A 23,283-nucleotide genomic window follows, 5' to 3' on the forward strand; every position below is an offset into this window, starting at 1 on the left:
GTTATGGTCATTTTCGTCAACTTCGTCAAAATTTCGTCAAAACGAGTCAGGTTGGAAGGACTATTGTTACAATTAGATTAAAGTTGAGAGACCATTTTTGTAATTGGATTAAAGTTGCAGGACTATTAGTAATGAATTTTTAGTTGAGGGATAATTGCTGCTCGCTTTGATAAGTTGAGAGACCAATGGTAATGAATTTTTAGTTGAGATATCATTGCTCTAATTAAGTTAAAATTGAGATAAAATTGAGAGATTGTTACAATTTACTCAAATAAAATCCCTAAAAGGATCTGACTTTACACGCGGATTTACCTGGAAGGGAGGCGGAGCAACCCATTGCGAGCCTCTGATGTTCTTAATGAATATGCAACCGTAAATTAGCGGTGTCCGTGAAATTGCATAGACCCTCGATCATTTCTGTCCCTCTTCTCCGAGCGGATAGGAGTTCTGTAACCAAACCCAAATGCCTCCGACCAAATTCTCACCGAAACTCCACCATGAAGCCACAGTGATCAGATCAGCAATCCAGTCCAGACTCCTAGTCCTGACTCTAATCCTCTTATGGCGGACTCTCTTGTCCTCCTACGACACCTCCGCCTCCATCAATCCCGATTGCCTATCTACCATCCCCTCACAAAAAAACGTTCTCTTTCATTCCCTGGGTTTGGCTATCGAGTCCAGCATTGTATGGGACAGTGTCTACTTTGTTCGGATTGCAGAGTGTGGCTACGAGTACGAGCAGACCTACGCTTTCTTCCCCCTTCTTCCTCTTTGCATGTCGTTCTTATCCCGCACAGGTTAGGCTCAGATTATCAGCTTTCAGTAATACCATTTTGGAATTGTTAGTTTCTACGGTTTTAAGCGATACCTAATTTGCAATTTGTTAACTTTAAGCAATACCCAATTGGCAATTTGTGAACTTTGAGCTTTCCCAATTTGAAATCTGTGAAACTTGAGCTTACCAAAATGACATATTTTAAGCTTACCCAATTGGCAATTTGTGAACTTTGAGCTTGCCCAATTGGCAATTTGTGAACTTTGAGCTTACCCAATTGGCAATTTCTGAACTTTAAGCACACCCAATTGGTGTTTGTATCAGTTTGTTGAGTTTGAATTAGTGTTTTTTTGTAATTAGCAGTTGTGCTTTGTGTTTCAGTTTTGGCGCCATTGGTTCCAGTTATTGGGCAAAGAGCTGTGTTGGGATTATCCGGCTATGTCATTAATAACATTGGCTTCGTGTTTGCGGCAGTTTATTTATACAGGTGAGCTAGTTAGGATTTTCATAATTTCAATTCGATTTGGAAAAGCTTTATCCGGACTATAACTATTTGGCATCTTCAAGTGTGTTTCTTTCCAGCAATAATTTGAGCTTGTCTGCCACCTTAATGAGGCCCTTATTCTCTGAAATTGAATTTTGTCAATAATTAAAAGGAAAGATTGTAGATATATATCAGAATGAAGTTTTAGAGAATAAGGAGCTATAGTATATATCAACATGGATCCAATTGGCTGCCCTTGATTGTTTTACATTGACTTTTTGATTGGTTTAAATCTTTTGATTACTAAAGTCTTTCCCTTGTCACTTTAACAGGCTTTCAGTTGTCATTCTGAAGGACCAAGAAGCAGCAGTGAGGGCTTCAATTTTATTTTGCTTCAATCCAGCTTCCATATTCTATTCATCAATGTAATTTTCCCTTTTCTTTTGTTTCTTTCTAGTTGGTACCTATGATATTGCATCAAGCTGATGTTTTCATCTGCTTTATACTGCAGATATTCGGAGACAATGTTCGCCCTTTTTTCAGTTGGAGGATTGTACCATCTGATATCTGGAAAACATGTCATTGCTGTTCTTTGGTTTGCCATTTCAGGATTTTCAAGGTCCAATGGAGTGCTTAATGCTGGTTATTTCTGTTTTCAGACTATGCATCAGGCATATGATGCTGTTTTCTTGAGAAAGCGTCCTTTTGTAGGTTTTAATTTTTTTTCTTTTATTTATGATTTTAAGCTGATACATATGAAAGATTAAGCTTCAGTATCATGATTATCAATAATTTATTTTGCCTACTCAGTTCCATGAAAGTAGACTTTCATTCAGCAAATCATACAATTCCATACCTTGTAGATGCAGTTAGAATATTATTATACAATATCAAAGAAAAACAGAACATGTAAATTATGTAGCACAAAGCAATTTGTTGATTTATACTTATCAAGAGGATGATTGCTTAGTAATTTTAATTTCTGTGGCAGTTGGCATTGCAGGCTGTTGTTGGTGGAGCTCTGCGCTGTATATGTATATTTGTTCCTTTTATTGCATTTCAAGCATATGGATACAACAATCTCTGTCTTGGACATCTTCCATCCGATATGAGGCCCTGGTGCAATGCAAGAGTCCCTTTGTTGTACAATTATATTCAGAGTCACTATTGGTATGTGATCTTTAATCACCAATGCTTGTTCATCAGATTAATACCTTTTTTTTGTGTGTCTAGCTAAAGGTTCACAATCATTACTGGCAATTGTTGTTGAAGAGCAATGTTAAAAGAGTCCTTGTTCTGCTGATTATTGGAAAATCATTAATAAATAGTAATAAAGGATAGTCTATTGTATATAAGATACAAATTAATATTTGACTTTTTAAGGAATGGTAATTGGATTAGCTCTATATACACCTGTACTGTTTCATCTGGTTATACTTAAAGTTATACTGTGCAAATACAGGATAAATATAAAAAATTGGAATAAAATAGAAAGATATTCATAGTTGATGGTTTACCTTCATGCCAGGGGAGTAGGTTTCTTGAGATACTTCCAAGTTAAACAGTTGCCAAACTTTCTGCTGGCTTCACCAATATTGTCTCTGGCACTTTGCTCAATCGTCCATTACGCGAAGTCAAAGCCTGAAAAGTTCTTCTCTTTGGGTTTTCTTGCTCCTCCTGAGGATAAAGATTCTGCTGCTGTGCTCTTTTTTCTAGCAGAATACTCCTCCAGAAGTCAGGGTATTACTTTTAAACAGCCATTGCTTTGTGATTTGACATATTATTAATGTCATTGCTTTATAGCTTATTCTGTTGACATATGTGAAGCTAATAAATCAATCGTTTAGCATAAATCAGTATGTGCACATGCATCCAATTGTTTTATTATGCATGACTTATTCAGTGTTTTTGGAATATTGTTTCTCTTCCATTCATGCTGGCTTTCAACGCCGTGTAATCGATCATTTGCAAATATTACAGAAAATCGCACAAGGAAGCAAGTGAACAAAGATGGTCCTGCTTTACTCTCAGAAGAACATAAAGTATTAGCAAAGCAAGGATACTTGTCTGTTGCTGTGCTTCCATGTATTCTACATTTGGGATTTATGGCAGCCACCGCATTTTTTGTCATGCATGTGCAGGTTTGATTTTATTCCCTCTTAAAGTTCTTTATTTTGCCAAAAAATATTTAAGCTAGGATTATTTGAGAAATATAGAATACTAAATTTTAGCTTCATGAAATTATGGTTGTCAGTAATTCTCTTCAACTTGATCAATATAATTTTGTCAATTTTTTGGGTTTATATTTGGATTCTGATGTTAAAACAAAAGAAATTCGATTATCACTGGCATCATGATTTATTTTATCTTTCAATGGAAAAGGCAAGCTAGAGGGAATCAGTTGTTGTTTCCCCTTGTAATTGACAAATTGTTTCAGGGACGAAAAGCCTGATAGATGAAGATTAACCAATCATGTAAAGATTAATCATGCTGAAGTTTTACATTTTGAATAGAACTGACTCACCAAAAACTCCGAACTATGCAAGTATTTCCAAATTTGTATGCACCAAGACTAAAACTTTTCACTTAGTTAGATGACGCGTAAAGTTTTCTTCCAAAGATGGTGTGAAGATGCTGCCTTGCGATCAGAATGGCATAATAGATTAGTGATTACCATCTTGGTTTTTAGCTTGTGCTCTTTACTGGTATTATTATGTTATTTTTCTGGCAAGGTTTGTATTTGGAAAATTGATATCATAACTTTGAATGCTTCATGTTTGACAGGTTGCTACTCGTTTCTTATCCTTCAGCCCTCCCCTCTATTGGTTTGCGTCGTATATAATGAAATCTCGTGGTACTGGTAAGAGATGGGGATATATAGTTTGGGCATACTCTGCTGCGTACATTCTTCTAGGCAGTTTGCTCTTTTCGAACTTCTATCCTTTCACTTGATGGTGTACACCAAGGAGTCTCAGCTGAGAGCTTTTCTATAGAAGAGTTTGTGCCTTTCACAGAGAGTCTCAGATTGAATTTGCGTACTGAAGGATATTCTTCTTTTGTATGGGGAGTCCCACGGCTTAATATCTCTAGTTGCTTGCCCCTGTGTATAAGGATCGTGCGACTGTCGGTCCCGAAGGTCCGGATCCTCTTCCATCAAAGGCCCATGATCAAGTGATCCAGGCCGTTGAAATTTGATAAAAATGCTACAATTATTATAACTTTTAGAGGGGCTTCCTGTTTGTAACCGTTAGATCAAATTTCGATAGTCCGGATCACTTAATCCTGGGCCTTTGATGGGAGAGATCCGGACCGGATCCTCTTCCGTACTGAAGAGGCGACAGTTTTATTCTTTTCCGCATGTTATATATAGTTTTTATAAATGATAAAAATATCATTAAACAAACAAAATTGTCGAACTGGCTATAAAATTTCAAGAGACTACATCGTGACTAACTTATTATTTTATTTTATAGAGTTACAAAGTACCATATAAATATAAAAAACTAACCTAACTCTACTAGGAAAAAAATCGAAACCCTAATACTAACGAGTTAGGCCCAAAATACCCAACATTAAAATAACAAAAATGTTATTCTTACAATTTATTTGTATTCATATGCGTTGGCCTAATAAGCAACGAAATGAAACCCTGGTACTAACGGGTTAGGTCCAAAATACCAAATATTAAAATAACAAAAATATTATTCTTATAATTTATTTGTATTCACATGAGTTAACGGATCCTACATCTATTAGAGAGATGCTACTCGTGATGGTACAAATAGCTACTCTTAAAATAAATCTAGATACTATATTTTCCAACAAGATTCACCCATATCATATCAATTTCATCGGATTTAGTCCATGCAGTTTACAAACCGTCTTAATTCTAGAACACACATACATATGAGTAATATTCAAACATTGCAATTCAATTCTCTCCTCTCGAATGCTTTTTTATTTTCTGGAATTATTTTAATTCTTGCTGAATATATCTGATCAGTTATAGTAGTGGTGACAAAATAGTATTACAAGGCCTAAGGCCGTGTAGATGACAGAGGCAGTACACTTGAACCAGAGGGGAAATGAGATTGTGATGGAAATGAAGAAGGCGATCACCCCAAAGAAGACACCGAAATAATGGAAGAGATGAACTATGATTCGTGGGCATTCGGAGTTCTGAATGAACTTGCTAACCAAGATGCTCGAGAAGGAGAGTGTGATTGCGAGACCGAGAAAGCAAAATGTTAGAGGGAGCTGTTTGGAGTGAAGTTGGATGGGCACAAGAGCCATTCCAATTGCTGTTGACAAGCAATACGCTAGAATAATTGTTGCCCAATCTAAGTTGTGCTTCCTAGGCGGCCTAGAGCTGGCGGCATCTGGTGGTGGTGGTCGTTCGGCGGGTCAAGGTCGTTATCCAACACGTTAGTGAATATCTTGTTGAGTAGTTGCTGCAGAAATGCCTTCATTTTTTTCTGGAAAGAAGAGGGGGAGATGGGTTTGTTAATTTCCAAATATTGCATGATATTTATAAGCCCCCATTCGTACACCACATACGTGTTCAATCTTGATCGTCGATGTAGAGAGAGATGGATAAGAGAAGAGAGATGGATGATATAAGAATGAAAGAGAGAGAAAGTAGACAAGAGAGAGAGAGAGCTTGGGAAGAGAAGAATGAAAGAATAATTTAGTCGAAACATTGCTTCTCTTTTGTTTTTAATGAATAATTTAGTCGAAACTTTAGTCCATTTTTCTCACTGAAGTGTACAAAAGACAAGTCTTCGTAGTTGATATTAGTCATCTGCTTTGTACTTAATCTTTTCACCTGCTTTGTACTTTATCTTTTCATCTTTTCATCTTTTCATCTTTTTTATTTTATGGAATATTAAATTAAGCAATGCTAGAGAAATTAAATTTATAATGTTTTGAAAACTATAGAAAATAGAAGTGAGTTTGTTAATTTCCAAATATCACATGATATTTATAAGCCCGCATTCGTACACCACATATTTGTTCAATCATGATCATCAATGTAAAGAGAGATGGAGAAGAGAAGAGAGATGGATAATATAAGAATGAAAGAGAAGAGAGAAAGTAGACAAGAGAGAGAGAGAGCTTGGGAAGAGAAGAATGAAAGAATAATTTAGTCGAAACATTGGTTCTCTTTTTTTTAATGAATAATTTAGTCGAAACTTAGGTTCCTTTTTGTAAGAGAGAGAGAGAGAGAGAGAGAGAGAGAGAGCTTGGGAAGAGAAGAATGAAAGAATAATTTAGTCGAATCATTGATTCTTTTTTATTTTTTATTTTTTTTATAATGAATAATTTAGTTGAAACTTTGGTTTCTTTTTGTAAGTGGACAAGAGAGAGAGCGAGAGCTTGGAAAGAGAAGAATGAAAGAATAATTGAGTCGAAATATTGGTTTTCTTTTTTATAATGAATAATTTAGTCAAAACCTTGGTTCCTTTTTGTAAGTAGATGAGAAAGAGAGCGAGAGCTTGGAAAGAGAAGAATGAAAGAATAATTTAGTCAAAACATTAGTTCTCTTTTTTTTTAATGAATAATTTAGTCGAAACTTGGGTTCATTTTTCTCACTGAAGTGTACAAAAAGACAAGTCTTTGTACTTGGTCTTGTCATCTGCTATTTTTTTCATGAAATATTAAATTTATTTAGAGTGGAACCTCATACAGTTAAAGAAAAAAAAACATTTCTAGCAAAATAAGGTAAAGAATTATCCCAAATATAAGTATCTATATCTATATATATAAAGTGAGAGCCCCAGTTTGGTAAAGCATTTGAAAATGCCAAAAATATCCTCATTAAATAAGAGAGATAACTCAAAACTAACCGCTTATAATAGAGGTAAAATAGTAAAAATGAAACACAACATTGATGGGAAATGCTTGCCTGGGGGATACTGTTTACGCACACTCAGCAAAGATTGTTACTATTGGTTGGATGAATCACACTCACCCTCGCAGATTCATCATAAATTTCATCAATAAATTTGGCCCCTTAGATTAGTGATCCCAAACATGATATATTAAAAAAAAAAAAAAAAAAAGGACTGGACGAGGCAGTTGCAAGGATTTGACGATGGAAACTGTTGTCTCCATGTACGACCCACGTTCTGAAAAGGAGATTGGAATGTTCAATTTCAACCTTTTCAGATTTGCTTCTCCATCCACCCCCAACATTCACCCATCGGCAGTTCGGCACTGTAATCCTCTGCCTCTACTACAAAAACTCCATTTTTGCTTTTGCTTCATTGTAACAGATGTTCTTTTGGTGAGTTGTTTTCTACAACTCCAAAAGGCTCTTCTGCTTCAATCAGTCAATTTTCCCACACAAATTAACAAATTGCATGCGAAGAAAATCATGAATCCAGGAAAACATTGCATGTATCATCAAATCTCTCACCTTCTTTTCCTTTTTTGGGGTATGATCTTAAATTCGGATGTATTTTCGATTTTATTTTATTTATTTATTTATTTTTTTTTTACTTTCCAACGGAGGAGTCTAACCCCACTTTTAACATGTACTTTTCATTATCTCTTTTTGTGATTTTTCCAATTGTTCTGTCAATCCTTTAATTTTCCAATTGTTCTGTCAATCCTTTAATTGCAGCAAAAAAATTGTGCATGTATGGGTTTTTTTTTTTTTTTTTCTTCCCCTTTTAATCTTACCACTTCACTTTTCTATCATGTACAAGGGACCTGAAGAAGCAGTTGACGCTGATCTACCATAAAGACCCCCATGATAAAAAAGTTATCATTCGTGCACCTGTAATGCAGGTCCATTAGCAATCTTAGGTCAAATCAAAACTTTCATACAAGTTCCTTCCTGTAAAAAAATTGTATGTGCCGCTCACACACAATGAACAAAAGCTTCTTATATATTATTGACCGCCACGACCAATGACATTGGCACATGGTCATAAAATTAATGTTTTAAAATCGAAAAAGATAAAAGATAGAAAGAAAAAAAACTGAAAAAAAAAATCTGAAGATGACAATAGAAAACCCATAGTCAATAAGCTGTAAAGACATTTATACCCTTACATGTGAGCAGCCCGTGTAACTTCTCAACGAAATTTGGATGAAAAATTTAATTAGGATCAAGATTACTAACGGACTTCACACACATATATGTTTAATAACCTTTTTATTACGAGGTCAATTTGAAAATACTATATTACCAGGATTCCTAATAAATTTTTGCCTTAAAAAATTATAAACAAAAATGATTTACAAAAGTATTTTTCTCCTTTATAAAACCAATTTATAATATATTTTTGGAGAAAACCAATTGGTATTAGGCAGAGATGGGGAAACGGTGCCGCTGTAGGTAAGTTTGTGGTAATGCTTTATGAATGTCATGCCAAAAGAGCATGTGCATGTGCTGATGATCTCTGTGTAGGGATGGGCAAAATACCCATGGATTTGGGTAACCGCGATTATCCGTCCATTTAAAGTTCACGATTACGGTTATAGGTAACTGTTTAGACGAACAAACAGTTATGGGTATAACCGTTTATCCATGAAATTTAAATGGGTGGTTATGAGTATTATCCGCAGTTATAACGGGTATCTATCGGTTATGGGTATTACCCGTAGTTATAATGGGTATCCATTTAACCATTTAAACTTTCTGTAACTGAGTGTACAATGTAAACTTTCTGTGATCAATGTAAACTGAGTGTACAATATAAACTTTCTGTGATCACTTACCTCTGTTGGATTCATGTTAATTGGTGTTGGTGTTTCTAAATGGGATACTAATTCAATTTATACATTTCTTTTGTATGCCTCTTTTGGTGATAACGAGTCTATGAGACTTTGTGATTGAACGTGCTAAAGCATTAGTGTTCGAAAATGTTTAGTTTCGGAATATTTTGGAGCTTTGAATCATCTAGTATTCAAGATAATGACTACTTAATGGTTTTAGAATCTTTACTTTGTAATCATATGAATTATAATTAAAGACTTGCTTGGGTGTAGCGAAAAAATATCATTCGTAAACTATTATTTCAATTATTGGAATTGTATGGGGACTTAAATGATTAAAATATGGAAATGCATGCTAAAATGTACCTATAATGATGTTTAATTGTCATAAAACAAAAATTATGACAAATTTTTCTATTGTAATTTTCAAGTTGTTAGAAAAAACGTGTAGATGGGTGAAGAAATGGGTAAATGGGTAAAAAAATTGATAAACTGGTTGAAAAAGAGGTAAACGGATAAATTGTTATGGTTAAATAGGTAAACGATTATGGTTAAATGGGTACACGGTTATGAGTATGGTTAACCGTTTATAAACGGTTATGAGTATGAGTATAACTGTTTATACAATTATCCAACGGGTAAACGGTTATGAAAATATGAACATAAACGATTAAGGATACCCACCCACCATAACCGTTGCCCATCCCTATCTATGTGTCGTGTGTGTTTTGTCAAGAGTTTATTTTCGATCGGTCAATGCAAATAAGGAAACCAGAGCCAAGATAAAGTCTATGGTACCAACCAAGGAAGAAAATATCGGTAATATCGGAAATATCGGTAGTCCGAAAACACGGAAATATCGATGGAAATATCGGGATAATATCGATATCGATAAAAATTACATGGAAACCACGGAAATTGTAAGAAAAACTTGGAAATTTTTAATGAAACTTTGCAGGATGTTTATTTAGTCAATTATCTATTAGTTTATCACAAAAAATTGGAAGGAAATGCATTGCATGGTGGATTTAACTGATTTAAGTTGATTATATAGCGAGCTGGCAAACATTGTGAGTGTAGAAAATATGTAGTAATTAATGAAAGAAGTTTAAACACACCATAATCATTTATATATAATTAATTAGTACAATATTGGGAGGTTTTATTTAGGATATTAAAAAAAAAAAGGGAAGTGAATAAAATGATGAAGAATAATGTGCCGAATTTGACACTTTAAATTTCTTACACATAAGCATGCGTCTAGGCGTTGAAGTTCCAAATTATAGTATATCAATTAACGATTGAAAATCAATACGTTGAATAAGACTAAATTTTAATTCTCTCCTCTCGAATGTCTTAATTCTAGAACACACATACATATGAGTAATATTCAAACATTGCAATTCAATTCTCTCCTCTCGAATGCTTTTTTATTTTCTGGAATTATTTTAATTCTTGCTGGATACATCTCATTAGTTATAGTAGTGGTGACAAAATAGTATTACAAGGCCTGAGGCCGCATAGATGACAGATGCAGTACACTTAGGTACATTAATTCAATATAATACATTTTTGGTACTAACATTTCGGTGTATACATTTTGGTACACACATTTAGGTACATTAATTTAATATTAATACATTTCGGTGCATATATTTAGGTACATACATTTCGGTACTAACATTTAAATATATTAGTTCAATATAATATATTTCGGTATTAACATTTAGGTACATTAATTGAGCTTTCAAGTTTGAAGAATGTTAAATAAAATTAATAAATTAAAAAACTCTTTTTTTGGTCAAAAAATAAATTAAAATTTGTGTATTAATAAATTTAAATATTTAATGGGAGACATTAAATAAAATGCACATTAATTATTTTGAATTAAAGACACATTAGGGACTAAAATCAATATTCAATCTAACACCAGGTTTTTTTTTAAATTATTATCTTCTTTAAGAATTAAAGTTCAAAAACCCCCTAATTTAAATATGCTGATGTCATCAAAACATCTTTCAAATTATGCGCACAAACCGAATTGCTGTAGCATGCCCTTCTTCACCCAAACAATCGAGCCGATATTAAATTACCAAAATGCCCACGCTCTATGTTTTTGCTATAAAATGCCTCGTCTCCAGGTCCAACTGAAACAAACTCTCACACTCCCGACTCCATCTCATCTCTCTCTCTCTCCCCCCTCTTTCTCTCTCTAGATGCACATATATATAATAGTTCTTCCTCATATTCTATAAAAAGGGATAGGGATCCAAAGCCCCGTTCACTACACGAGGTGTGAAGAAGTTGCTTCACTAAAAAACCCATCTCCCCCTCTTCTTTCCAGAAAAAAAATGAAGGCGTTTCTGCAGCAACTACTCAACAAGATATTCAGAAGCGTGTTGGATAATGACCTTGACCCATCCAACTTAGATTGGGCAACAATTATTCTGTCGTATTGCTTGTCAACGGCAATTGGAATGGCTCTCGCACCCATCCAACTGCACTCCAAGCAGCTCCCTCTATCCTTTTGCTTTCTCGGTCTCGCAATCACACTCTCCTTCTCGAGCATCCTGGTTAGCAAGTTCATTCAGAACTCCAAATGCCCACGAATCATAGTTCATCTCTTCCATTATTTCGGTGTCTTATTTGGGGCGATCGCCTTCTTCATTTCCATCACAATCCCATTTCCCCTCTGGTTCAAGTGTACTGCCTCTGTCATCTACGCGGCCTCAAGCCTTGTAATACTATTTTGTCACCACTACTACAATTGATGAGATGTATCCAGCAAGAATTAAAATAATTCCAGAAAAGAAAAAAGCATTCGAGAGTAGAGAATTGAATTGCAACGTTTGAATATTACTCATATGTATGTGTGTTCTAGAATTAAGACAGTTTGTATGATATGGGTAAATTAATCGTGTTGGAAAATACTAGTATCTAGATTTATTTTAGAGGTATTCATCAATTTACCCCATAAACTTGTAAGGATTGACCAATTTTTTCCCTCAACTTTAATTTTGGCCAGTTTCCCCCCTCAACTCTCATAATTAGTCAATTTCCCCTCTCAACTTTAATTTTGGCCAAATCCCCCCCTTAACTCTCACAATTAGTAAATTTGCACCTTAGTGTTTTTTTTTAAATTTAATTTTCCATCTGTTCTTTTGTTAAATAGCTATCCGCATGACTGTATTTAAAGGGCAAAAAAGTTATTTTCCTTACACCTTATATCTTCTTCCTTTTTTTTCAACTTTCTCTTCTTCTTCCTTGTCTCCATGATGAGCCCGTGACTACTGCTAATGCCTCCCTCCTCCGCTATTTGCATCCCAGTCCATTTGTTATGCTGCTTTTGCAGTTTGCATTTGCCCACACCCTGTCGCCTCCTCCCCCGACCTCGTCTACCTCTGGTAAGGTGTAGGGAAACCTACTTAACGGAAAATGACAATAGGGTGCAAATTGAAAAAATGATAGCATGGTGCAAATTGACTTCTTTTGCCCTTCAAAGGCAGTCATGCGGATGCCTACTTAACAGAAGAATACATGAAAAATTAAAAAAAAAATTAAAGTATGGTGCAAATTGACTAATTATGAGAGTTGAGAAAGGAAATTGGCCAAAATTAAAGTTGAGGGGGGAAATTAGCCAATGGTCACAAGTTCAAGGGGTAAATTGATGAATACCTCTTTATTTTAAGAGTAGCTATTTGTACCATCACGTGTACCATTTTTTTAATAGAGGTAGGGTCCGTAAACTCATACAAATAAATGGTAAAAATAACATTTTTATTATTTTAATGTTTGGTATTTTGGACCTAACCCATTAGTACTGGAGTTTCATTTCCTTGCTTATTAAGCCAAGTGAAAATAAATAAATTGTAAGAATAACATTTTTGTTATTTTAATGTTGGGTATTTTGGGCCTAACTCATTAGTATTAGGGTTTAGTTTTTTTTCCTATTAGGGTTAGATCAGTTTTCTATATTTATATGGTACTTTGTAACTCTATATAAAAGATTAGTCACGATGTAGCCTCTTGAAATTTTATAGCCATTTCGACAAATTTGTTTGTTTAATAATATTCTTATCATTTATAAAAACTATATATAACATGCGAAAAAGAACAAAACAGTCGCCTCTTCAGGACCGACAGTCGCACGATGCTTATACACAGAGGCAAGCAACTAAAGATACTAAGCCGTGGGACTCCCCAAACAATAGAAGAATATCCTTCAGTATGCAAATTCAATATGAGACACTGAAAGGCACAAACTCTTCGACAGAAAAGCTCTCAGCTGAGACTCCTTGCTGGACATTATCAAGTGAAAGGATAGAAGTTCGAAAAGAGCAAACTACCTAGAAGAATGTACGCAGCAGAGTATGCCAAAACTATATATCCCCATCTCTTACCAGTACCACGAGATTTCATTATATACGACGCAAACCAATAGAGGGGAGGGCTGAAGGATAAGAAACGAGTAGCAACCTGCCAAACATGAAGCATTCAAAGTTATGATATCAATTTTCCAAATACAAACCTTGCCAGAAAAATAACGTAATAATACCAGTAAAGAGCACAAGCTAAAAACCAAGATGGTAATCACTAATCTATTATGCCATTCTGATCGCAAGGCAGCATCTTCACACCATCTTTGGAAGAAAACTTTACGCGTCATCTCACTAAGTGAAAAGTTTTAGTCTTGGTGCATACAAATTTGGAAATACATGCATAGTTCGGAGTTTTTTGTAAGTTAGTTCTATTCAAAATGTAAAACTTGAGCATGATTAATCTTTACATGATTGGTAAATCTTCATCTATCAAGCTTTTCGTCCCTGAAACAATTTGTCCATTACAAGGGGAAACAAGCAACTGATTCCCTCTAGCTTGATTTTTCCATTGAAAGATAAAATAAATCATGATGCCAGTGATGATCGGATCTCTTTTGTTTTAACATCAGAATCCAAATATAAACCCAAAAATTTGACAAAATTATATTGATCAAGTCGAAGAGAATTACTGACAACCATAATTTCATGAAGCTGTGTTGGAACTGAACTAGGTTATCAAGAGCTTTGAGAATGCAAAGTATGGAAGCACTAGTATAACAACAACAACAACAACAAAGCCTTTTCCCACTAAGTGGGGTTGGCCTATGAATCCTAGAACGTCATTGCGCTCGGTTTTGTGTCATGTCCTTCGTTAAATCCAAGTACTCTAAGTCTTTTCTTAGGGTCTCTTCCAAAGTTTTCCTAGGTCTTCCTCTACCCCTTCGGCCCTGAACCTCTGTCCCGTAGTCACATCTTCGAACCGGAGCGTCAGTAGGCCTTCTTTGCACATGTCCAAACCACCGGAACCGATTTTCTCTCATCTTTCCTTCAATTTCGGCTACTCCTACTTTACCTCGGATATCCTCATTCCCAATCTTATCCTTTCTCGTGTGCCCACACATCCCACGAAGCATCCTCATCTCCGCACACCCATTTTGTGTACGTGTTGATGCTTCAGCGCCCAACATTCTGTGCCATACAACATCGCTGGCCTTATTGCCGTCCTATATAATTTTCCAAAACAGGAAATCAAATAACAACCCACGATTATACAGGCCCTAAAATCGTGGTGAGTGACTAGGTTAAAAACAGAAAACAACTTGTCCCTCAAGTATAGGAGGGTTATTAGCACGTCCAGGAGTAAACCCTAGAATAAAGGAACCCTAACGACTAGACTTTTGACTCTTTCAACAAGCTGAAATTTAGTATTCTATATTTCTCAAATACTCCTAGCTCAAATTTTTTTGGCAAGATAAAGAACTTTAAGAGGGAATAAAATCAAACCTGCACATGCATGACAAAAAATGCGGTGGCTGCCATAAATCCCAAATGTAGGATACATGGAAGCACAGCAACAGACAAGTATCCTTGCTTTGCTCATACTTTATGTTCTTCTGGGAGTAAGGCAGGACCATATTTGTTCACTTGCTTCCTTGTGCGATTTTCTGTTACATTTGCAAACGATTGATTACACGCTGTTGAAAGCCAGCATGAATGGAAGAGAAACAATATTCCAAAAATACTGATTAGGTCATGCATAATAAAACAATTGGATGCATGTGCACATATTGATTTATGCTAAACGATTGATTTACTAGCTTCACATACGTCAACAGAATAAGCTATAAAGCAATGACAGTAATAATATGTCAAATCACAAAGCAATGGCTGTTTAAAAGTAAAACCCTGACTTCTGGAGGAGTATTCTGCTAGGGAAAATAGCACAGCAGCAGAATCCTTATCCTCAAGAGGTGCACGGAAACCCAAAGAGAAGAAATTTTCAGGATTTGACTTCGCGTAATGGACGATTGAGCAAAGTGCCAGAGACAATATTGGCGACGCCAGCAGAAAGTTTGGCAACTGTTTAACTTGGAATTATCTCAAGAAACCTACTCCCCTGGCATGAACGTAAACCATCAACTATGAATATATCTCTATTTTATTCCAATTTTTTTACATTTATCCTTTATTTGCACGGTATAACTATAAGTATAACAAGATGAAACAGTACAGATGTATATAGAGCTAGCCCAATTACCATTTCTTGCAAAATCAAATACTAATTTGCATCTTATACATAATAGACTATCCTTTATTACTATTTAGTGATGCTTTTCCAATAATCAGCAGGACAAGGACTTTTTTCGTAACAGTGCTCTACAACAATTGACAGTAATGATTGTGAACGTTTAGCTAAACCTGAAAAAAAGGTATTAGTCTGATGAACAAGCATTGGTGGTTAAGGATCACATACCAAAAGTGACTTTGAATATAATTGTACAACAATGGTACCCTTGCATTGCACCAGGGCCTCATATCGGATGGAAGATGTCCAAGACAAAGATTGTTGTATCCATATGCTTGAAATGCAATAAAAGGAACAAATATACATATACAGCGCAGAGCTCCACCAACAACAGCCTGCAATACCAACTGCCACAGAAATGAAAATTACTAAGCGATCATCTTTTTGATAAGTATAAACCAACAAATTGCTTTGTGCTACATAATTGACATGTTCTGTTTTCCTCTGATACTGTACAAGAATATTCTAACCACGTCTACATGGTATGGAGTGGTATGGTTTGCTGAATGAAAGTCTACTTTCGTGGAACCGAGTGGGCAAAATAAATTATTGATAATCATGATACTGAAGCTTAATCTTTCATATGTATCAACTTAAAATCATATGTAAAATAAAAAATTGAAACCTACAAAAGGACGCTTTCTCAAGAAAACAGCATCATAGGCCTGATGCATAGTCTGAAAACAGAAATAACCAGCATTAAGCACTCCATTGAACCTTGAAAATCCCGAAAGAGCAAACCAAAGAACAGCAATGACATCTTTTCCAGATATTAGATGGTACAATCCTCCAACTGAAAAAAGGGCGAACAATGTCTCTGAATATCTGCAGTATAAAGCAGATGACAACCTCAGCCTGATGCAATATCATAGGTACCAACAAGAAAGAAACAAAAGAAAAGGGAAATTACATTGATGAATAGAATATGGAAGCTGAATTGAAGCAAAACAAAATCGAAGCCCTCACTGCTGCTTCTTGGTCCTTCAAAATGACAACTGAAAGCCTGTTAAAGTGACAAGGGAAAGACAAGTAATCAAAAGTTTTAAACCAATCGAAAAGTCAATGTAAAATAATCAAGGGCAGCCAATAGGATCCAGGTTGATATTTATAGCTCCCCATTCTCGAAACTTCATTCTGATATATATCTACATTCTTTCCTTTTAATTATTGACAAAATCCAATTTCAGAGAATAAGGGCCTCATTAAGGTGGCAGACAAGCTCTAATTATTGCTGGAAAGAAACACACTTGAAGATGCCAAATAGTTACAGTCCGGATAAACCTTTTCCGAATCGAATTGAAATTATGAAAATCCTAACTAGCTCACCTGTATAAATAAACTGCCGCAAACACGAAGCCAATGTTATTAATCACATAGCCGGATAATCCCAACACAGCTCTTTGCCCAATAACTGGAACCAATGGCGCCAAAACTGAAACACAAAGCACAACTCCTAACTATAAAAAAGCACTTATTCAAACTCAACAAACTGATAAAACACCAATTGGATATGCTTAAAGTTCAGAAATTGCCAATTGGGTAAGCTCAAAGTTCACAAATTGCCAATTGGGTAAGCTTAAAGTTCACAAATTGTCATTTGGGTAAGCTCAAATTTCACAAATTGCCAATTGGGTAAGCTCAAAGTTCACAAATTGCCAATTGGGTAAGCTTAAAGTTCACAAATTGTCATTTGGGTAAGCTCAAATTTCACAAATTGCCAATTGGGTAAGCTCAAAGTTCACAAATTGCCAATTGGGTAAGCTCAAAGTTCACGAATTGCCAATTGGATATTGCTTAAAGTTCACGAATTGCCAATTGGGTATTTGCTTAAAGTTCACAAATTGCCAATTGGGTATTGCTTGAAACCGTAGAAACTAACATACTTCCAAAATGTTATTACTGAAAGCTGATAATCTGGGCCTAACCTGTGCGGGATAAGAACGACATGCAAAGAGGAAGAAGGGGGAAGAAAGCATAGGTCTGCTCGTACTCGTAGCCACACTCTGCGATCCGGACAAAGTAGACACTGTCCCATACAATGCTGGACTCGATAGCCGAACCCAGGGAATGAAAGAGAAGGTTTTTTTGTGCAGGGATGGTAGATAGGCAATCGGGATTGATGGGGGCGGAGGTGTCGTACGAGGACAAGAGAGTCCGCCATAGGAGGATTAGAGTCAGGACTAGGAGTCTGGACTGGATTGCTGATCTGATCACTGTGGCTTCATGGTATATTACATTCTTTTTTTTTTATGGAACGTTACAAGTATAAGGTAAAGACTTATCCCAAATATAAGTATTATTAATGGAGTGCCCAAAGCCCTTCTCTGTCATTGTTTATTTTATTAATTATTCTATATTTTTTACATTTTATTCTTTATTTATTAAAAACTTAAATTTCAATTTTTAGTTTCAAATAATTTTAAAAACCCACTAACTAATTTTAGTTTTGCCCCTTTCTAATTAAATTGTTAGGGAGGAGGATTTTGAACTATCGTTGGACTCTATGAACCATTTTTTTAGTAAATTAAGGATTAAACATAAAGAAAATTAATGAAAATGGCTTGAAAACTTTGAGTTTTAATGATAAGGACAAAATAAAGGGTAAAGTGAATAGTACCAGGATTGATTTTTTAGTGTAAAAATGTGGTTTTTCGTTAAAGTGAACAGTACCGGGTGTTTTTCGTTAAAGTTCCCAATTTATGTTGCTGCTAATACTTCAATATGTCAGCTAAAGCAATCAAGTCAAATACGACACATGCACGGAGAACAATTAAAAAAGAGAAATTATATTCACACATTCTAAATTCCTTCTCTCACACCAGTTTTTAATATTTTATACAAATCATTAACACTTGAAAGAAAAATATTAAAAAATTAAAAGAGTGTGAGAAAAATAATTTAAGATGTGTGAATATAATCTCCCTTAAAAAAAGACCAAATTTTTGTCATTGTCCCTGTAGTGATAGGTTACTTTCAAAATGACCCCCATGATAAAAAAAAAAGTTAACAATCGTACACCGCTCCGGTGGAGTCCATTAGCAATCTTAGTCCAAAAAATCAAAACTTTCATACAAGTTGCCGCAAAAAAATTGTATGTGCCGCTCACATGAAATGAACTTTTGTTCATTTTATATTATAGACCGCCACAGCCAATGACAAATCGGCACATGGTCATTGGATTAATAGAAAGAAAAAAAGATAGAAAGAAAAAAACTGAAAGAAAAAATCTGAAAATGACAATAGAAAACTCATGGTTAATGAGCTGTACAGACATTTATATCCTTACATGTGACATCACATGCAACTTTTCAAGAATTTGGATGAAAACTTGATTTGGACCAAAATTACTAACGGACTTCACCCCATATATATATATATATTATATATTATATATGATTAATAACTTTTGGAGGACCTCTTTTACACGAGTCATTGGATTAATCTCACCATGAAAAAAAAACTGATGAAGTTATATAATCTTGTTATACCTAACCAAAATGGAAACACACCGAAAAAAAAGAAGGGTTTACTCTCATCCTTCCGGTTCCCCGGGCCCGAGAGAGGAGCAAAAATGCAACCCGTTCGATCTTAGAGGAAATCTGTCGTCAAGGACGTCGTCCCGACCCTCTCTCTCTACCGCTCTGCTTCCGCCATTGAAGTTCGTCTCAAAGAGTTTTAGATCTTCGCCCTGGATTACCTCCGAGGTAATTTTCCTATCCACAAACTTTGTAATTTCCATTTCACAGCACAATTTTTGTCTCCAAACTTTGGTGATATCTTTTAATTTTGATTTTTGTTTGATTCCTGAAAAAATTCTGAAAAGCGATGCACATTTCTGGAGCTAAGTAAATAGAATACACTATAAACGTACACCTTTCACCGTTTAGGGCATGAAATTAAACACACAACAAACTGAAGTTCCTGTACTTTTCAGATTAGCCTGAAATTTCTTGTTAAGGTAGAAAATGCTGAAAAAAAAAAGAAAAGATCATTGTCATACTTGAGTGGTGACTGTTTGGGAGCCGGGAAAATAGTAGGATCGTGTTGATGTCTAGCGAATCCGGGGTTGAGTGGGTTTGTTTGTGGAAATTTGATTATAAATTGGTTTAATTTGTTGTGTTGAAAGACTGCAGCTACATGGTGTTGGTTCCAGAAAGAGAGAATGTAGTTGCAAATGCAGTAGTACAAGTTGCATAGGCACAGCATGAACAAACATCGACATGGCGCAACCGCATTACTGTCAAAAGCTAGTACAAATGAAGTTACATTAGGTAGCGTATAGGCTCTAATTTGGAGTAACACAATTTTTTCCGCATGCATATATGGCTCCCCAGCCAGCATCAGTTAAACTAATGTTCCAGCTCCACTCACATTCATGGGAAATCAACCACCACCAACTGGCCCGTTTGCACCTACATTTCCCTAACATACGTCTAATAATTCTCCTGGATCACTGCCTGTTGGGAGCTCTACTAGATGGTCAAGCGGTCTACCAGCTCCACAACCAGGTGTTACATCCATGCCAGTTGCCACCACCTTCAAATATATCAACGGTGGATATGGTAATATTCTGTAAACCATCCTATTGCACCACCAAGTTTTACTTCTATTCCACGGCCTCAAGCGGGACTGACTTCAACATCTCTATCATCATCTCTGCAAGCAACATTTCTGGAAGTGTTCCAAATTTCACTCCCCTAAAACCACCAGTGATGACGGCTCCAAGCCATTGCGATTTCACTTTCAGCCTCACCGACCACAGAATCCATCCTTCCAAACAGTTCCCCAGACAAGCAGTCATAGCAGCACAATCCTTCTCCCGCCAAAAAGCTGCCCAATGCAGCTAGAATAAAGATGATTAACAATATAATAATAATAATAATAATAATAATAAAAACGTTCCTTGAGAAGATCATACCTGGACATGGAGAATGGGATCGAATTGACCATCAGCTTCAAATCATCTTCAATCTATATCTATGTAAGGGATGTGGGATATTTTGTGCCAGAAGCGTCATTTTCCTGGTTGACGTCTCTCTTTTAGCACAGGGCACTCATAGATGCAAAGTTCCGTAAGTGAAAGAGGCAGTCCCTCCGCTGGAATGGATGCTAGCTTTGGACAATCCCAGAGTTGCAGAGATTCAAGGGAGGGTAGGAATTGAAAGCCCTTGCTGCTGCTCGGTTTCTTCAGATTCGGGAAGCCACCAATTGAGAGTTCAGTGAGAGATTTGAGGAGCAGCGTCTCCATCCGGACCATGTCTGGTGGAAACGATACCGTATCCGGGTCTTCACCACCAATCCACAAGTATCTAAGAGAGGTGAGTCTGCATAACCCCCACTCCAACTCCCACAATGACTTACAGCTCTTGACTTCCAAATCAGAAGTAATGTTAGGTTGGCTGGAAAGTAGCAAGTCAAACCTTCATGGTAGTCGATAATCAATTTCTCAAGAGAGTTGAAATTGTGCATGTCTTCGGGCAACGCCTTCAATTTGGAATATTGTTTCTCTTCCATTCATGCTGACTTTCAACACCGTGTAATCAATCGTTTGCAAATGTAACAGAAAATCGCACAAGGAAGCAAGTGAACAAAGATTGTCCTGCTTTACTCCCAGAAGAACATAAGGTATCAGCAAAGCAAGGATACTTGTCTGTTGCTGTGCTTCCATGTATTCTACATTTGGGATTTATGGCAGCCACCGCATTTTTTGTCATGCATGTGCAGGTTTGATTTTATTCCCTCTTAAAGTTCTTTATTTTGCCAAAAAAGTTTAAGCTAGGAGTATTTGAGAAATATAGAATACTATATTTCAGCTTCATGAAATTATGGTTGTCAGTAATTCTCTTCGACTTGATCAATATAATTTTGTCAACTTTTTGGTTTCATATTTGGATTCTTATGTTAAAACAAAAGAAATTCGATCATCACTGGCATCATGATTTATTTTATCTTTCAATGGAAAAAGCAAGCTAGAGGGAATCGGTTGCTTGTTTCCCCTTGTAATTGACAAATTGTTTCAGAGACGAAAAGCTTGATAGATGAAGATTAACCAATCATGTAAAGATTAATCATGCTGAAGTTTTACATTTTGAATAGAACTAACTCACCAAAAACTCCGAACTATGCATGTATTTCCAAATTTGTATGCACCAAGACTAAAGATTTTCACTTACTTAGATGACGCGTAAAGTTCTCTTCCAGAGATGGTGTAATGATGCTGCCTGGTAATCAGAATGGCATAATAGATTAGTGATTACCATCTTGGTTTTCAGCCTGTGCACTTTACTGGTATTCTTATGTTATTTTTCTGGCAAGGTTTGTATTTGGAAAATCGATATCATAACTTTGAATGCTTCATGTTTGACAGGTTGCTACTCGTTTCTTATCCTTCAGCCCTCCCCTCTATTGGTTTGCGTCGTATATAATGAAATCTCATGGTACTGGTAAGCGATGGGGATATATAGTTTGGGCATACTCTGCTGCGTACATTCTTCTAGGCAGTTTGCTCTTTTCGAACTTCTATCCTTTCACTTGATACTGTACAGCAGGGAGTCTCAGCTGAAAGCTTTTCTATCGAAGAGTTTGTGCCTTTCACAGTGTCTCAGATTGAATTTGCATACTGAAGGATATTCTTCTATTGTTTGGGGAGTCCCACGGCTTAATATCTTTAGTTGCTTGCCTCTGTGTATAAGCATCGTGCGACTGTCGGTTCGGAAGAGGCGACAGATTTGTTCTTTTCCGCATGATATATGTAGTTTTTATAAATGATAAGAATATTATTAAACAAACAAAATTGTCGAAATGGCTATAAAACTTCAAGATGTTACATCGCGACTAACTTGTTATTCTACAGAATTACAAAGTATCATGTAAATATAGAAAACTGACATAACCCTAATAGGAAAAAAATAACGAAACCCTAATACTAACGAGTTAGGCCCAAAATATCCAACATTGAAATTTGAAATAACAAAAATGTTATTATTACAATTTATTTGTATTCGCATGCGTTGGCTTAATAAGTAAGGAAATAAAACCCCAGTACTAATGGGTTAGGTTCAAAACACCAAACATTAAAATAACAAAAATGTTATTCTTACCATTTATTTGTATTTACATGAGTTTGCGGACCCTACATCCATTAAAGAGATGATACACGTGAGGATACAAATAGCTACTCTTAAAATAAAGAGATACTTTGGATGCGGTTCCTACTTCTTAACATTCTTTGACTAAAACCTTAATGATATTCAAAGTTTAATCAAAGTCCATTGACTTTGTACACCTCATTATATTACAATTAATATTTATAGTTTTATAGTGTTGACATTAATTGTTAGATATTTTATGAGATTTATAATCCTATAAATTTAAAATCCCTCATTATAATACTATTAGAAACGGTTACAATAAAAAAATTCAAACATTTTGATTGAATAAATGGATAAAAACTATGTATAAATAATAAATACTAAATGGCAAAAGAATGTATCCATAGTGTTAAAAAAAATTGGTACATTTCACATATAACAAAGTAATACATTAATAAAGAAGAATGGGTACATTATAAATAAATTAGGGTACAGATAAAAGATTAAAAAATTATGAGTGCAAATGAATTTTTAAAAATAGGTGCTAAAAGAAATTAATACATGGGTACAAAATAAAACTGAAA

The 23,283-nt window shown here is 35.5% G+C and overlaps 1 protein-coding gene and 1 pseudogene across 5 annotated transcripts; one reads left to right on the forward strand and one right to left on the reverse strand.

The window, feature by feature from the left end:
* The first annotated feature begins 301 nt into the window (after positions 1 to 301).
* Positions 302 to 22,401, forward strand: LOC126617305 (uncharacterized). Of its 5 annotated transcripts, none has more exons than XM_050285332.1 (8): positions 302 to 797; positions 1,157 to 1,262; positions 1,592 to 1,684; positions 1,771 to 1,966; positions 2,251 to 2,429; positions 2,788 to 2,999; positions 3,240 to 3,400; positions 21,976 to 22,401. In XM_050285332.1, the coding sequence occupies exons 1-8, from the start codon at positions 464 to 466 to the stop codon at positions 22,141 to 22,143; spliced, it is 1,449 nt and encodes a 482-aa protein (XP_050141289.1). In that variant the 5' UTR covers positions 302 to 463; the 3' UTR covers positions 22,144 to 22,401. The 5 variants fall into 5 exon arrangements, with proteins under 5 accessions (XP_050141289.1, XP_050141288.1, XP_050141290.1 ...); XM_050285331.1 differs by lacking the exon at positions 3,240 to 3,400 and adding an exon at positions 21,172 to 21,332 and having other exon boundaries at positions 303 to 797; XM_050285333.1 differs by lacking the exon at positions 21,976 to 22,401 and adding an exon at positions 4,044 to 4,348 and having other exon boundaries at positions 305 to 797; positions 2,788 to 2,993.
* On the reverse strand, positions 13,004 to 17,856 carry LOC126617306 (uncharacterized; annotated as a pseudogene).
* Positions 22,402 to 23,283: the final 882 nt, after the last annotated feature.

The sequence above is a fragment of the Malus sylvestris genome, chromosome 3 (genome assembly GCF_916048215.2).
Source record: "Malus sylvestris chromosome 3, drMalSylv7.2, whole genome shotgun sequence".
NCBI classification, from domain to species: Eukaryota; Viridiplantae; Streptophyta; class Magnoliopsida; order Rosales; family Rosaceae; genus Malus; species Malus sylvestris.